Raw genomic sequence first — 17,415 nt, forward strand, 5'->3', positions numbered from 1 at the left:
AGGCAAAAGTAAGAATCTCTGGATTAACTAAATTGAGTAATGAATAAATTGGCTACATTTCTTTAAATTGACAATTCTAATGAACTGTCTTGTGCAAGTTTTAAATTGACACATTACCCGTTAGCAAAGACATGCAGGAGCTTGCTGGGATTTGTAGTTTTGCATGATGTCTACTTCCATGCTAATTAGCATTTTCGAATCGAGAGTAAATAGAGCCGAATATACTGATAAGTCACCTTGTTTGAGATTTACATGGTTATTAAATAATCACACCAGGGTAATCCTACACGAAACACAGCCCTTATTTTAAGTGTTTCTAAAATCCCTATTTGGAAAAAATAATGGTGAAATTACAATTGGAACCAATTCCATTTGACCTCCAGGTTTGATTGGTATTATGACACTGTGGAGCTCTATAGCTTCTCATTTTCAACTTGGTTAATATTCACTGACAGGCTTTTTACAGGCAAGAATCAGGGCCCATCTGTTGGCAGTACTTTTGACAGTAGACATAACCAATCCATGAACAAACACGCATGTTTCAACATCATTTTATTATAAGTCTATTTAAAAAATAAAATACAAATATTACATGTACAAAAACTTATTGTATCACAAATGTTCTAAACATGCTAGCATGTTTTTGTGCTTGTCTATATGGGAAGAAATCATGTGAATTTGGTAGACAGCATCATTAACTCTACCTCAATTTAGAACTACTTAAAATTGACAAACATTTAAAAATTGACCAGAGTTCACTTCTTAAGTGATCTCGAGGTACAATGAAAAAGTTCTTTACACGGCCCATGGTTTTTCAATGGTCACGGTCTGACACTAATGTAAAGAAACTGTGGAGCCAAGGCAAATATGTTCTTCTGAAAGTTGAGAGTCCTTTTCTTTTCATGTTTGTTCTCAGCTGCAAGCTTAACATTGAATTTTTTGTAGAAGGGGTCTCGCACAAGGCTTGAGTTCTAGAAGTCCTGTCGAATATTTTCCTTGTTCTCGTCACCCTGTTGCTGTTTGAGCTTTCCAACTTCATTCTCCAACTGGACGATGGCACGTTCAATCTCATAGTTCTTACTTACGAGGGACACCCAACTGTTACGAGAGATAGCAAGGATTTTAAAAAATCATTGACAATCATACCACATTTAGAGAACAGTAATGAAAAATACAACATTTACAGAACTGACTTTGACTCCAGCTCTCTCAGTTTGGCCCCGCCTGCAAGCTGATCATTCTTTCGTTGCCAGTTCAAGTCCTGAATCTGCTTTCTGCAAAAAATAACACAAACAGAAAAGGCTGTTAAAAAAAACATTATGCAGAAAGCTTGTTGAAAGTCTGTCAGACTCTTTCCAAAACTACAACTAAACAAGCTAACCATGAATGTGATACATGACTTGTAAATCGTAACGGAATGTTTTCACACCATTTACTTACCTACATTTCTGTAGTTCCTTTTGAGCCAATTCAATCATAAAGGCCAGGTTACTGTAGAGTGAAATAATGACCAATATTAAGGCAATGTCAAAAAGTTCCTGTGAACCTATACTTTACTCCTCAGGACAAGCATGTGTTAAAAAAAAAAAATGTTTAAAAAACTAGGATATTCTTTCCCGTCTGATTTAAATCACTAATCGAGCCCCATTTGTTAAGTCAAATCAGTTTGGTTTTCCTCTGTGACTCTTTCCTGGACTTTAAGATAAATGAAGAGCTCTACTGTGAACAGGCAGCAGCCACTGACTCACTCATTGTAGACCTTCCATGCGTTGGTGCCATAGTGTGCCATGAGTTCCAGGTTCTCAATGCGCACTGCCTGATGCTCCAGCTGAGCCATGGAGTTGTTCACACAATCCTGCCATGCAGTGATGTCATTCTTCTGCCCTGACGATGGAGCAGGAAGCTCATATCTGCACAGGTGAAAAATAAAACAGTTGGGTATACACTCAGGACAACGAGGGTTTAAATGAATCACTTTCAAACTGAATGTGTGATTGAATGTTAGCAATATTTTTTAACAGGACTTTTTTTGCTATGTGCAAAAGAGTAGACTGGGTTGACCTCTTCATGCTGAGAAGTTCCAGAGGCTGCCTGGCTGCTAGCCTCTCAAACTCGTTCCTCATGATTTCAGTCTGATGGGTGATATGTACGCATTAGTATTTGCTTCACATAATATAATTGTAGACCATCACAGTTGACAGTCAAAATCCATAAGCATATTACAGCATGACATTATGTGCATATTTATTTATGGATTTTTGTTTTAATAGAATGTGGAACATGTAAGTGATACTTACTTCAAAGGTAGTGAAATCAGGTGTGGGTATATAACTCAGATAGTTCTTTGTAGGTCTGTATCTGCGAGTCTCCTCTTCTACCAAGGCTGCAGCCTATGTATGGAAATGAATACATATGAACAGACAGCATAGTACTACAGTAACTAGCTAGACTCGTACCTCTTTGAGGGGTGACCTGGCTAGCTAGCTACTGTATGTTATTGTCCGTTAGCCGATGATGGCGGTTGCTTGAGGCATGATTCTAACACGACCAGATTAGCCAGATAATACTTTTTTTATTCACAGTAGCCTGGTAACGTTACTTTGCTTCCATGGCTTACTCATGTCTATCATAGGTCCTTGGGACGTCACCCCATTTTACGTTGACATTTTAGTCACTTAGTAGATGCTCTTACGCTTTGATCACACCGATAGTGTTATGGTACACCAGCAGTACATTCATTGTTGCCATCCAAACAAAGTTGACATGTGAAATGATTAAGGTGAGGTAAGGGACGTTCTAAGGATCCCTGATTGCACTAACTATGTCAGTTACTTGCCTGCTAGCTAACTATAGCTAGACTATCAAACGTTAGTCAGCAACTGATAACTATGCCTATAGAGCAGATACTTACCGCCTCTCTGACGCCAACTGCATCATAACCCTGGTCAAAATACGGCAGGGCGTCTACAAATACTTCACCAGCTACTGATGAAGTTCCAGACATATTCAGTTCAGTTGTTTGTTTACTAGTTACCACAGCCACAAAGTCATAAACCCCGCCATTTATATAATTTGTCTTATCATTTCAAACCTAACCCCTCTGCCAACCCCAACCTTAAATTATGATCAAAAAGCAAATGTTCGTTTTCCTGATTTTTTTTAACGATACAGCCAATTTTAACTTTGTGGCTGTGCTCATTTGTGGAATCCTAACAACGTGGCCGGCCGGAGATTTTTATAACTAAATCAAGATAGACCACAGCCAGCCGTTTTCAATGGGAACAAATTTCTCATAGAGGGGAGAACAGGCAATGATGTGGGCCGAGTTTAACACGAGTTTGCAAGATCCTATTGGCGCGTTCTAGCCTACATCTGCATATTTCCGTTAGGGAACGCCACCTCTGAAGTGCGCGTGTGCAATAACTAAATTCTCCTTTGCACTCCTTTTAAGTAACGATTTTAAAAAAAACTTTTGCAAAGGTAAAGTCTACTACACTTAGTCCACTCTGTTCATAACATATTCTAGTTTTGGGAACAGAAAACTGTATCGAGATCAAATGTTTCATTGATGAGAAATTTTGCACAATGTCGGCCAAAATCAATCACGTTCTATATTTGGTAATGAGTGGAAACGCCAAAAGTATGCATCACATTTATACATCCGGTGAAAGATCTGTCTCATTGTTCTATCTGTGGCCACTCGCTCCTGCTGTCTTCCGGGAGGCTGAACATATTTTCCATTGGCGTTTGATGGTGGCCTTTGGTTTTACAGCGCTCCCTACGCCCTGGAGTAGTTCTTTATATAAATTCGTTTTTCATATGCAACATCTAATATCTAATTTGCATCCTGAAGTAAGTGTTTATTATGTAATAGTTTATTTAGGTAAGTGTTTCTCAAATTCGGTCCTCAGGACCCCAAGAGGTGCACGTTTTGGTTTTTGCCCTAACAGTACAATGCTGATTCAAATGATAAAAGATTGATGTTTACTTGAAATCAACTGTGTACTGCTATGCCAAAAACCAAAATGTGCAGAGTTTGGGAAACCCTGGTTCAGGTCATTAGGACTAATTAACACAAAAATAGCATGCCATTAGGAAATAAAATATAAAATATGTTGTTGGAGACAGTAGTGGAGACATGAATGAATACCACACTCACATTTAGTACGAGCACATTTTTTTTTTTTTTAAGTATGGTGGACATTTCACTTGCAATTTTTTAAATATATATACATAGTACCAGTCAAAAGTTTGGACACACCGACTCATTCATTTTATAAATTACATTTTTTACTATTTTCTACATTGTAGAATAATAGTGAAGACATCAACACTATGAAATAAAGCATTGAATCATGTAGTAACCAAAAGTGTGAAAAAAATCCAAATATATTTTATATTTGTGATTCTTCAAAGTAGCCACCCTTTGCCTTGATGACAGCTTTGCACACGCTTGACATTCTCTCAACCAGCTTCGAGGTAGTCACCTGAAATGCATTTCAATTAACAGGTGTGCCTTGTTAAAAGTTCATTTGTGGAATTTATTTCATTCTCTATGCATTTGAGCCAATCAGTAGTGTTAGAAGATGGCCCTATTTGGTAAAAGACCAAGTCCATAATTATGGCAGTAACAGCTAAAATAAGCAGAGAGAAACAACAGTCCATCATTACTTTAAGAAATGAAGGTCAGCCAATGCAGAACATTTCAAGAACTTCTAAAGTTTCTTCAAGTGCAGTCACAAAAAACATCAAGTGGGGCAGCAGGGTAGCCTAGTGGTTAGAGCATTGGACTAGTAACTGAAAGGTTGCAAGTTCAAATCCCCTGAACAGGCAGTTAACCCACTGTTCCTAGACCATCATTGAAAATAAGAATTTGTTCTTAACTGACTTGCCTAAAATAAAGGTTAACATTTTTTTTTTTTTTAAGTGCTATGATGAAACTGGCTCTCATGAGGACCGTCACAGGAAAGAAAGACCCATAATTACCTCTGCTGCAGAGGATAAGTTCATTAGAGTTACCAACCTCATATATTGCAGCCCAACAAATAATGCTTCAGAGTTCAAGTAACAGACACGTCTCAACAGCAACTCTTCAGAGGAGACTGCGTGAATCAGGCCTTCATGGTCGAATTGTTGCAAAGAAACCACTACTAAAGGACACCAATGAGAAGAAGAGACATGCTTAGACCAAGAAACACGAAAAATGGACATTAGACCGGTGGAAATATGTCCTTTGGTTTGATGAGTCCAAATGTGAGATTTTTGGTTCCAACCTCAGTGTCTTTGTGAGACGCAGAGTAGGTGAACTGATGATCTCTGCATGTGATGTTCCCACCATGGAACATGTCGGAGGAGGTGTGATGGTGTGGTGCTGCTTTTCTGGTGACACTGTCAGTGATTTGTTTAGAATTCAAGGCACACTTAACCAGCATGGCTACCACAGTATTCAGCAGCGATACGCCATCCCATCTGGTTTGCGCTTACTGGGACTATAATTTGTTTTTCAACAGGACAATGACCTAAAACACATCTCCAGGCTGTGTAAGAGCTATTTGACCAAAGAGAGTAATGGAGTGCTGCATCAGATGACCTGGCCTCCACAATCACCCGACCTCAACTCAATTGAGATGGTTTGGGATGAGTTGGACCATGGAGTGAAGGAAAAACAGCCAACAAGTGCTCAGCATATGTGGGAACTCTTTCAAGACTGTTGGAAAACCATTCCTCATGAAACTGGTTGAGAGAAAGCCAAAAGTGTGCAAAGCTGTCAGGCAAAGGGGTGGCTACTTTGAAGAATCTCAAATATATTTAGATTTGTTGAACACTTTTGGTTACTACATGATTATTCTACAATGTAGAAAATAGCAAAACTAAAGAAAACCCCTCTAAACTTTTGAGTTGTACTGAGATATGTGTGTGTGTGTATATATATATATATATATATATATATATATATATATAGCTGAAGTCGGAAGTTTACATACACTTAGGTTCGAGTCATTAAAATTTGCTTTTCAACCACTCCACAAATTTCTTGTTAACAGACTATAGTTTTGGCAAGTCAGTTAGGACATCTACTTTGTGAATGACAAGTCATTTTTCCAACAATTGTTTAGATTATTTCACTGAATCACTATTCCAGTGCGTCAGAAGTTTACATACACTAAGTTGACTGTGCCTTTAAACAGCTTTCTGGAAAATTCCAGAAAATTACATGGCTTTAGATGCTTCTGATCGACTCAAATTATGTCAATTAGCCTATTGGAGGTGTACCTGTGGATGTATTTCAAGGCCTCCCTTTACACTCAGTGCCTCATTGCTTGACATCATGGGAAAATCAAAAGAAATCAGCCAAGATCTCAGAAAAAAATGTAGACCTCCACAAGTCTGGTTCATCCTTGGGAGCAATTTCCAAATGCCTGAAGGTACCATGTTCATCTGTACAAACAATAGTACGCAAGTAGAAACATTATGGGACCACGCAGGTGTCAAACCGCTCAGGAAGGCAATGTGTTCTGTCTCCTAGAGATGAACATACTTTGGTGCGAAAAGTGCAACTCAATCCCAGAACAACAGCAAAGGACCTTGTGAAGATGCTGGAGGAAACAGGTAAAAAAGTATCTATATCCACAGTAAAACAAGTCCTATATCCACATAACCTGAAAGGCCGCTCAGCAAGGAAGAAGCCACTGCTCCAAAACCGCAATAAAAAAGCCAGGATACGGGTTTGCAACTGCACATGGGGACAAAGATGGTACTTTTTGGATAAATGTCCTCTGGTCTGATGATACAAAAATAGAACCGTTTGGCCATAATGACCATCGTTATGTTTGGAGGAAAAAGGGGGAGGCCTGCAAGCCGAAAAATACCATCCCAAACACGAAACATGGGGGTGGCAGCATCCTGTTGTGGGGGAGCTTTGCTGCAGGAGGGACTGTTGCACTTCACAAAATAGATGGCATCATGAGGTAGGAAAATTATTTGGATATATTGAAGCAACATATGAAGACATCAGTCAGGAAGTTAAAGCTTGGTCGCAAATGGGTCTTCCAAATGGACAATGACCCCAAGCACAAATTCCAAAGATGTGGCAAAATGGCTTAAGGACAACAAAGTCAAGGTATTGGAGTGGCCATCACAAAGCCCTGACCTCAATCCTATAGAAAATGTGTGGGCAAAAGTGAAAAATCGTGTGCGAGCAAGGTCTACAAACCTGACTCCGTTACACCAGCTCTGTCAGGAGGAATGGGCCAAAATTCACCCAACTTATTGTTGGAAGCTTGTGTAAGGCTACCTGAAACATTTGACCCAAGTTAAACAATTTAAAGGCAATGCTACCAAATACTAATTGAGTGTATGTAAACTTCTGACCCACTGGGAATGTGATGAAATAAATAAAAGCTGAAATAAATCATTGTCTCTACTGTTACTCTGACATTTCACCTTTTTTAAATAAAGTGGTGATCGTAACTGACCTAAAACAGGGAATTCTTACTAGGATTAAATATCAGTAATTGTGAAAAAACTGAGTTTAAATGTATTTGGCTGTATGTAAACCTCCAACTTCAACTGTGTGTGTGTGTGTATATATATATATATATATATATATATATATATAAAAGTACTTCAGTCAATAGGATAGAGGTGTGACTAGTTTCTGGTTCTCTGTTTATGGCTTTTTAAACCCACATGGGAACATGTTTTTATCAAACTTTGTGAAGCGCTTTCATCTGTCATATCAAATTGCTAAGGTATTCAAACAGGTTCATACAATGTCACATTAAGTTCACAATGCGAACAATGCAGAGTAACTAAGAGTAACTAAACATTGTAAACAAAATATTTTGTTACAGAATGAGCTATACAGAATTGCGCTATTCAAAATCTGTTAGAAATGTCAATATAATGTATTATCTTAATGATCCAAACATTACTTGGAACAATTGTCAAGGACATCAAAATGTCAGGGAAAACATACATTAACCTCAGTTTAAAAACTGATGTCATATTTAAAGTTACAATCATGCATACAATTATTCTTACATTGTTTTATAAAAGAGAGCTGAAGGGTAAAAAGAGTAGCCTACCTTATTTTTCTCCAAATAGACAAGTTCAAAACTAAATTTAAAAATAACTATATCCATAATACTGAGAGCAAACACTCAAAACACTTGATTAAAAATTAACAGCAAAAACAGAAATAGGCACAGGTTAGTTTTGTAGCTGAAATGTTTTGTGTAAATTTCACAAGTACATGGTGTTGTTCCTGCCTTTCTTCTGCCATGTCAAGTCTTCATCGAAACGTGTTTGCACATAAATGCACATTTCCAGTTTTCCTCCAATTACAGTCACACTTCCTTCTGCCGTGGAGTGCTTTTAGGGCAATACGAAGAGTATGCTCCTGTCTCAACCCGAGCCCTATATCTAAGACTGTGGGCCTATGTGCCAAACACCGTTATGTTCTGATCGATTCAAGTACATATCTATATCCGTGATATCATTTGCACACGTCTTGGCCAATCCCGCGGAAGATCCTCATCTTCTCCTACAGAAGCATTTTCAACCAGACAGCTGACATTGTCACTTCTTCGGTAGGAATTTCATCCCTGAAAATAAAATGGACAAAATGATTTACCTATAGAACTATTGTAAAGTAGACTTGTGACTGTAGAATGTGTATAAGATGTATGGATTGAAGGTAGAAGCAGAAGTGTTTATTAGTTTACTTCAATTGGGGGATCGGCGGTAGGGTTTGCTGGGAATAATAATAAAGGTATATTCTTTTAAAAAGTATGTATGTCTACATTTACATTTACATTTAAGTCATTTAGCAGACGCTCTTATCCAGAGCGACTTACAAATTGGTGCATTCACCTTATGACAACCTTATGACATAGGTATGTGTATGTATATATATATGGGGGATTGGAAATGATGCAGGCTACGCTACCTGATGGACAGATAGGGCGGGGGACAGTCACTAATAATGTAGTGATGTGTTAAAATGAATAATGTAGTGATGGTGTTAAAATGAAGATGCGAGTGAAGAATGCTTCAAGAATTGGCTTTCTATACAATTACCCTATATCCAACACATGGACAGAGAGACAAGGGGACTGAAAGGAGACATTGTTTCTTCAATGTTTTGGCTGCGAGGCCCTTTTCAAGATGAATATGTAGTAATAGGTAGCTGTGCAAACCTCCTGTGCAATCCCCTTCATCTTGCCTCAGTATCTGCTCTCTCTCCTCCAGGATCTCCAGCAGTGCAGCCTGAAGCTTACTGGGCAAGATACAGTCCTCATCAACAAGCTTGGAAACAAGAAGTAGTTAACAGGACAGCCCAGGGAAACTCACATCATGCAAGAGATGGCCTACTACTGATGTGAAACAAGGCAACTGGCTACCCGTGTACTGTGATTCACCTATGCCAGGGATGCGCAACTGGTGACCTGCAAAATACATTTTGTTGTTAGGGGGGACGGGGGTATTGGTGTCAGTCAGTGTCTCAAATTACCGTTGAGTTAGAATAGTAGAATGTACAAGGTTCAAAATAGAAATTTGGTTGTGCATCAGCTGTTTTTATCTCATTATGTCAGTCACTGACAGTCACACAATTAGCCTATGTCAGCAAACACATTTTTTTTTAGATTGGGTAAGTTAGTCTAACAATGGCCCCCAAAAGGCTAGGACCTGTATAATACCATTCACTAAGACTACACTATGTACTTTCACCCTGACTGCATATGTGGGTTTGCAGACCCGCGTGCCACTGCAGCACCTCATGATGAGTTCCAATTTTTTTGTGGCCTCCACCTCCATCAAAGTTTAACATTCCTGGCCTATGCAATAAAAATGGTTGTTGTCGAAACTAGCCACCAATATCAGCAGCCCAATAGGATCTCTGAGTAAGAAAGAAGCGAAACTCCATAGCTGCTACTATTAAATAGTCTCACTATATGAACTTGGATTACAGTCCAAAAAATAAAGTCAAGCTCTGGTATGTGTGAAATCATCAAGTTGCATTAATATTCAACACTGTCACTTGGAACGCAGACATGCACAGACAAAGTGTTGGTCATACCTTATTCAGTTGTGGTTTGGAACCACACCTATCTTTCATGAGTTGCAATTAAATACACACCTGTTTGACAAATTTGTCCGTACATAAATCCACAATAAGCACCTAGAATGCAAAACAGAGACAGAACCTTTAAATTATCAATGACAAAATGAACGCAGTATTGGGCTTTGAATTAGACATCGGAGACTTTCTACCATTAACTGTTGGTAAGTGTTTGCAGATTGATATTGCAGTTTGTTAGTCCTACTGTAAAGACGTTCATAGAACTACCATTAGGTGGCAGTAAAATACTTTATTAAAAAGGTACTCAGCGAAATGACATTGCCACGAATAGCACCACAGATATTGAGATGAGCGAGATGCAACAATTCGCTCTCACACAGGTCACCCACAGTATCTGCGCATGTGCAATGGTTCGCCAACATCACGCTGAAACAGCGTGGTAGCCACAGGACCAAAACAGCAGAGAAGTTGAACCTTGCGCTTAACCTCTCTTAGTTGTTGTGAAAATTGACCCCCTATGCGGTTTACTTTCTGCATGTACATCATATCGCAGAGTCTACCTTTAAGTCTGGTAAACAACTGTGCGCAACAGAATTCTAAGTAACCCTAACCCTATATCAAAGAACTAGTCAAAGAACTACTTGATCATCAATTCTGACTAAATATTTTATTTTTTCCTTTGTAGCATGGCCATCTAGTGACTAGCCACTGGGAATCAGACGGTGACCTTTGTCACTGACCTCCTCTATGGGCAGCTCCAGAAGTTTGGGCAGGCAGGGCGCCAGCACCCCCATGAGGAAGGGAGTGGGAGAGCAGCTGATGTCTAGCATGCAAGAGGGCAGCACAGGCACAAATGTATGCTGCCAGGTGAATTGGTAGAACAGCACCAGCGCGGCAAGGCCACAACGAGTCAGCACACTGACGAGAAGAGAGAGGGATGAAGAGATGATCAACTCCTGAGAAGAGGCACCCACTTTACAGACAACGCATGTCAAGGTAGGGTAGCCTAGTGGTTAAGAGTGTTGGACTAGTAACTAGAAGGTTGCAAGTTCAAACCCCTGAGCTGACAAGGTACAAATCTGTTGTTCTGCCCCTGAACAGGCAGTTAACCCACTGTTCCTAGGCCATCACTGAAAATAAGAATTTGTTCTTAACTGACTTGCCTAGTTAAATGAAGGTTAAAAATGTAATGTATATATATGGAGTCCATACAGTCTGTATAATACTATGTACTTTTACACTGACCAACAGGAGAGCAAAGCACACGATACATTCCACCCTGGACCAGTGCTTTGCTGTTCCTGCCCTCCTACTGTCTCCCAAGCCGAGCTGGAGACAACAGTGTACTAGAGGGAACTCCTTACCGGAGTTTGTCAGCAATGAAGATGACCCTCCTCCCTAGTAGCAGAGAGGCAAATACCTGTAGGAGTCTCCCAACGCTCAGGCACTACAGCAGGCTCTCAAAGTCCACATGCTCCAGCCTTGAGTCTACCGGCCGGCACAGCATCAGCACCTGATCACACACAAACAAACACACAGGTTGGCTATTGCTCAGTTATTTGACCAAATACAACTCTTACAACAATAGTTGATTGCTGGGCAGAGACATTGCACATGATTGCAGATGTTGTTGACATAGTGTCTGCTATAAAGAGGTAGGAACTTAACTAAACGTTGTCACTTCCTTTTTTGTTACTTCCCCGAACTCCCTGGGAGATTTTTTTATTTGTTTTGCTCAAATCCTTGCTTACTTTTGAAAAAGGTCAAATGTAATCGAGGAGGTGAGGAAACAAATGTGCTTGTATGAAATGGGACTCTCCTCCACTAGCACGTCATCATGCAAATTTGGTTTGCAGGGGTTGAATCCCAAAATAAATGTGTAAAGCAGTAAAAATGTTGCTAGTTGTGCAAAACATTTAATATGTAAAGGGATAAGTAGTGTATCGTTTTCAAATGTGTACATGCTTTTCTCCTTTACGAAAACAGCTGATTCAAAGAGGGTGTTGCAGATTTTGAAACATTTACAGGCTAGCCACCGGGAGAATACACTTGTGCTTCCTTGGCGGGAGGAGGCTATCGAGAAGAGGAAGACACTCCTCTGTTCGCCTATTAATGAATTGACACTCTCCTACACACGGCGACCACTTTGCAGTTTCTGGGTCACGGAGGAGAGGACAGACTTTTGCCCCATCTTCCCCTGTAGTTACTCTTTACATGGAGTCCTAGAGGTCCTCTTAGTGGTGTGATTGTGTTACCTCATTTCCTGAGCCTGGGAGGAAGCTCCTGAGTGTGATGGTGCGTCCAGAGGCGGGAAAAGGAGCCTCCATGACGCAACGCATGAAGGGGGACACCAGGGCTGGACAGATCTCCCTGCGCCTCTCTACCTCCTCCAAGATCGGAAAACACACACACAGTATATTAGTGTTGCATGTGTAACGGATGTGAAACGGCTAGTTTAGTTAGCCGTTTGAGACCTTGAAGTAGTAATTCCCCTTGCTCTGCAAGGGCCGCGGCTTTTGTGGAGCGATGGGTAACGATGCTTCGGGGTGGCTGTTGTCGTTGTGTGCAGAAGGTCCCTGGTTCGCGCCCGGTATGGGCGAGGGGATGGTTTAAAGTTATACTGTTACATTGATGCTGTTGACCCGGATTACTGGTTGCTGCGGAAAAAGGAGAAAGGTCAAAAGGGGGGGTGAGTGTAACGGATGTGAAACGGCTAGTTTAGTTAGCGGTGTGCGCTAAATAGCGTTTCAATCGGTTACGTCACTTGCTCTGAGACCTTGAAGTAGTAATTCCCCTTGCTCTGCAAGGGCCGCGGCTTTTGTGGAGCGATGGGTAACGATGCTTCGGGGGTGGCTGTTTTCTTTGTGTGCAGAAGGTCCCTGGTTCGCGCCCGGGTATGGGCGAGGGGACGGTTTAAAGTTATACTGTTACACATGGTATACACATGGTTACCACTGTAATATCACGGTACAAAAACGTCATGATACCAACATTTTAGAATACCATAGTACAGTTTCATATGATACTACTGATTTTTTCTAAAATGTTTGAACTGAAGCAACTACTAGTCTGTTGTATGTGCAGGTCCAATAATATCCACTTAACATTCATGTGCATATCACGTGTGGCAGCTGTAATCAGCCAGCCGCATCCCCTATCAGTTCCTCACCTACTTCTCTCCGTCCACTCTTCATGCGTGTCTATTCCGCAGTCATTTAAAATATATATATAATTTAGCAGTGATAGCGAGGGGGGATGCAGACCCAGACGAGTCTTCAGTTGTTACATTTGTAACATTGGAGCAGCGCGCAAAGCGAGCAATGTTGACACATTGTATAATTTCGTCGCCTGTTATAACCAAGAGCACAGACCAGTCTAAGTAGACTAGGCAAGGTCACTGTAATGCAGCCTCTCAGTGTCAGAGGGAAAATGGAGCACTGCTTTGTGACATAATTATAATATATATATATATATATATATATATATATATATATATATATATATATATATATATATATATATATATATTTTAATGACCCATATTACCGGACATGCCTTTTTCTTTCTATTGGGATTCACACGCATTTTATATAATTTCACAAACCATGTCACAGGCCGTTTGAAACTAATCCAGGGTCGCTAATTATTGGTTTGATAACAAACAACGTTTTCAGTCATGTTACCTAACAACAGCTAACAACCTGGTAACATGACAATATGTTTAGGCAAATTTGATTGGCACAGGAAGAAAGGAAAATTGTACTACTCATGAGATGTGCTTCAAAAGGTAGGATTTATTCAGGCCTAATGTAAGTAAACTATATCAAAAATATATTTATTTCTGGTGTTCCTTCAATTCTGTTTGGTGCCTAACGTTTTCAAAATTCAAAAAGGCACTCGAACATCTGAGCCATCTCCTCTACAGGTGCACGGTAACAGTTGAACAAGATGAGGAAAACGAAGAAATCCGTACACTGCTCGATAGGATCGCTGCTCTTTAATAAGCTGATGCAGCACTCCATCACTCTCCTTCTTGGTCAAATGGCCCTTGCACTGCCTGGAGGTGTGTTTTGGGTCATTGTCCTGTTGAAAAACAAATGATTGTACCACTAAGCTTAAACCAGATGGGATGGCGTATCGCTGCAGAATGCTGTGGTAGCCATGCTGGTTAAGTGTGCCTTGAATTCTAAACAAATCACTGACAGTGTCACCAGCAAGGCACCCCACACCATCACAGCTCCTCCTCCATGCTTCATGGTGGGTACCACACATGCAGAGATCATCAGTTCACCTACTCTGCGTCTCACAGACACGGAGGTTGGAACCAAAAATCTCACATTTGGACTCATCAGACCAAAGGACAGATTGCCACCAGTCTAATGTCTATTGCCCGTGTTTCTTGGCCCAAGCAAGTCTCTGCTTCTTATTAGTGTCCTTTAGTAGTGGTTTCTTTGCAACAATTCAACCATGAAGGCCTGATTCACGCGGTCTCATCTGAACAGTTGATGTTGAGATGTGTCTGTTACTTCAGCTTTATTTGAGCTGCAATCTGGAGGTGCAGTTAGTTGCTGATTTCTGAGTTGCAGTTAACTCTAATGAACTTATCCTCTGCAGCAGAGGTAAATCTGGGTCTTCCTTTCCTGTGGCGGTCCTCATGAGACAGTTTCATCATAGTGCTTGATGGTTTTTAACAACAGCACTTTAAGAAAAAATGTTCTTCAAAGTTCTTCAAATGTTCTGGATTGACTGACCTTCATGTCTTAAAGTAATGATGGACCGGCATTTCCCTTTGCTAAAAATAAAGAGAAATGAGTAGGTGTCCAAACTTTTGACTTGAACTGTACAATGAACAGTGTGAAATTCTATTCAAAACATTGAATATAAGTGTGAATTTAAGTGGGAGGTTTTTGGAGAACGTTTAGAAAGAGCTAGGCCACAGATTATTTTTACACCGTAGTATCCCAATACTACTCGGTACCGTGATACTTGGCCTGGTATCGTATAGTTTGTAAAATGTTGCCTTCGTGACAAGCCTACAGTATATAACTCCATAACTACACCCCTAAACACAAAGAATATCCTGATGACAAGTATCAACAAGGGACTACACCAGGATTACATAACATACTAGCTGCTTGTTTCATTGTCTATGAACAAAACTTTTATTTACAATAAATTCACACGACTCGAAAATGGGTGGAACATAACACATCCTAAAATATATAAATTATAATTCTCAAAACACACCATTCTGATTTGCTAAGACATTTTAATATACTTTAGTTTGAACCCTTTGAATCTATGTGTACAAGCAGGCTAAAATGTATTTTATAAACTGGTTTGAGCCCTGAATGCTGATTGGCTGAAAGCCATGGTTTTAATTACTTTGGTAACCAGTTTATAATAGCAGTAAGGAACCTCAGGGGTTTGTGCTACAGTGCATTCGGAAAGCATTCAGTCCCCTCGACTTTTTCCACATTTTGTTATGTTACCACCCCCCCAAAATCTACACACAATACCCCATAATGTCAAAACAAAAACAGTTTAGACATTTTTGCAAATCTATATAAAAAATTGAAATATATATTCACGTAAGTATTCAGACCCTTTACGCAGTACTTTGTTGAAGCACTGTTGGCAGCAATTACAGCCTCGAGTCTTTTTGACACTACAAGCTTGGCACACCTGTATTTGGGGAGTTTCTCCCATTCTTCTCTGCAGATCCTCTCAAGCTATGTCAGGTCTCTCCAGAGATGTTCGATCGGGTTCAAGTCCGGGCTCTGGCTGGGCCACTCAGAGACTTGTCCTGAAGCCACTCTTGCGTTGTCTTACTGTTGTTGTCCTGTTGGAAGGTGAGCCTTCACCCCAGTCTGAGGTCCTGAGTGCTCTGGAGCAGGTTTTTGATTTAACTGTCATGTGACATAGGGAGGAGACAGTATATATATATTTTTTTTTTTAAAAATTGATCATAACTCACACATGACAGACAGACACTCATGACAGTTGTGGTTTTCAATTGTACAATTCTGACTCAGTGTACTTTGCTCAGTTCATCTTTCCCTTGATCCTGACTAGTCTTCCAGTCCCTGCTGCTGAAAAACCTCCCCACAGCACGATGCTACCACCACCATGCTTCACCATAGGGATTGTGCCAGGTTTCCTCCAGAAGTGACGCTTGGCATTCAGGCCAAAGAGTTCAATCTTGGTTTCATCAGAACAGAGAATCTTGTTTCTCATGTTCCGAGAGTCTTTAGGTGCTTCTGGCAAAATCCAAGAGTGCCGTCATGTGGCTTTTATTGAGGAGTGGCTTCCATCTGGCCACTACCATAAAGGGCTGATTGGTGGAGTGCTACAGAGATGGTTGTTCTTCTGGAAGGTTCTCCCATCTCCACAGAGGAACTCTAGAGCTTTGTCAGTGACCGTTAGGTTCTTGGTCATCCCCTTACCAAGGCCCTTCACCCCCGATTGTTCAGTTTGACCTGGCAGCCTGCAAGGAAGAGTCTTGATGGTTCCTAACTTCTTCCATTTAAGAATAATGGAGACCACTGTGTTATTGGGGACCTCCAATGCCACAGAAATATTTTGGTACCCTTTCCCAGATCCATGCCTTGACACAATCCTGCCTCGGAGCTCAACGGACAATTCATTCGCCCTCATGGCTTGGTTCTTGCTCTGACGTGCACTGTCAACTGTGGGACCTTATATGGACAAGTGTGTGCCTTTACAAACATGTCCAATCAATTGAATTTACCACAGGTGGACATCTCAAGGATGATCAATGGAAACAGGATGCACCTGAGCACAATTTCGAGTCTCATAGCAAAGGGTCTGAATAATTATGTAAATAAGGTATACTTAAAAATAAAAATAAATTATACATTTGGAAACATTTCTAAAAACCTGTTTTCGATTTGCCAATATGGGGTATTGTGTAGATTGAGTATTATTTGTTTCATCCATTTTAGAATAAGGCAGTATCGTAACAATGTGGAAAAAGGGAAGGGCTCTGAATACTTTCCGAAGGCACTGCATATGGCCAAAATACCAAGGCAATGGCTGTATCGAGGCACACAGCGAACAGTAATATATAGCAGGTAGCCTAGTGGTTAGAGCGTTGGGCCAGCAATTGAAAGGTTGCTAGATCAAATCCCAGAGCTGACAAGGTACAAATCTGTTGTGCTGCCCCTGAACACTGTTCCTAGGCCGTCATTGGAAATAAGAATTTGTTCTTAACTGACTTGCCTAGTTATATAAAGGTATATACACACACACATATATATATAAAGTCAACAAAAAAAGAAACATCCCTTTTTCAGGACCCTGTCTTTCAA

At 40.4% G+C, this 17,415-nt stretch overlaps 2 protein-coding genes across 3 annotated transcripts; both read right to left on the minus strand.

Annotated features, from left to right (window-relative positions):
• Nucleotides 1-535: 535 nt before the first annotated feature.
• On the minus strand, nt 536-3,374 carry LOC118359765 (pre-mRNA-splicing factor SPF27). Its single transcript, XM_035738469.2, has 7 exons — nt 2,912-3,374; nt 2,298-2,390; nt 2,062-2,132; nt 1,749-1,910; nt 1,441-1,491; nt 1,194-1,274; nt 536-1,098 (listed from the first exon to the last, which is right to left on the minus strand). Exons 1-7 carry the CDS (start codon nt 3,002-3,004, stop codon nt 972-974), a joined length of 678 nt encoding a protein of 225 aa, XP_035594362.1. The 5' UTR covers nt 3,005-3,374; the 3' UTR covers nt 536-971.
• Nucleotides 3,375-7,658: 4,284 nt separating this feature from the next.
• Nucleotides 7,659-13,407, minus strand: LOC118359766 (DENN domain-containing protein 2C-like). Of its 2 annotated transcripts, XM_035738471.2 has the most exons (6): nt 12,340-13,407; nt 11,505-11,597; nt 10,825-11,002; nt 10,142-10,183; nt 9,201-9,309; nt 7,659-8,606 (listed from the first exon to the last, which is right to left on the minus strand). In XM_035738471.2, the coding sequence occupies exons 3-6, from the start codon at nt 10,912-10,914 to the stop codon at nt 8,581-8,583; spliced, it is 267 nt and encodes an 88-aa protein (XP_035594364.1). In that variant the 5' UTR covers nt 10,915-11,002; nt 11,505-11,597; nt 12,340-13,407; the 3' UTR covers nt 7,659-8,580. The 2 variants fall into 2 exon arrangements, with proteins under 2 accessions (XP_035594364.1, XP_035594363.1); XM_035738470.2 differs by lacking the exon at nt 12,340-13,407 and having other exon boundaries at nt 11,505-12,294.
• Nucleotides 13,408-17,415: the final 4,008 nt, after the last annotated feature.

This window comes from Oncorhynchus keta, chromosome 27 (genome assembly GCF_023373465.1).
Source record: "Oncorhynchus keta strain PuntledgeMale-10-30-2019 chromosome 27, Oket_V2, whole genome shotgun sequence".
Classification (NCBI taxonomy): Eukaryota; Metazoa; Chordata; class Actinopteri; order Salmoniformes; family Salmonidae; genus Oncorhynchus; species Oncorhynchus keta.

Excerpts from the sequence above, each read along its gene's own strand:
- LOC118359766 (XM_035738471.2), bottom strand. The coding sequence starts at position 10,914 with ATGCTAGACATCAGCTGCTCTCCCACTCCCTTCCTCATGGGGGTGCTG. Across the intron at positions 10,184-10,824 it reads TGGAGCTGCCCATAGAGGAG|GTGCTTATTGTGGATTTATG; the intron begins GTCAGTGACAAA and ends TTTGCATTCTAG. Across the intron at positions 9,310-10,141 it reads CGGACAAATTTGTCAAACAG|CTTGTTGATGAGGACTGTAT; the intron begins GTGTGTATTTAA and ends CTTGTTTCCAAG.
- LOC118359765 (XM_035738469.2), bottom strand. The coding sequence starts at position 3,004 with ATGTCTGGAACTTCATCAGTAGCTGGTGAAGTATTTGTAGACGCCCTG. Across the intron at positions 1,492-1,748 it reads GCATGGAAGGTCTACAATGA|TAACCTGGCCTTTATGATTG; the intron begins GTGAGTCAGTGG and ends TTCACTCTACAG. Across the intron at positions 1,099-1,193 it reads CTGAGAGAGCTGGAGTCAAA|TTGGGTGTCCCTCGTAAGTA; the intron begins GTCAGTTCTGTA and ends CTCTCGTAACAG.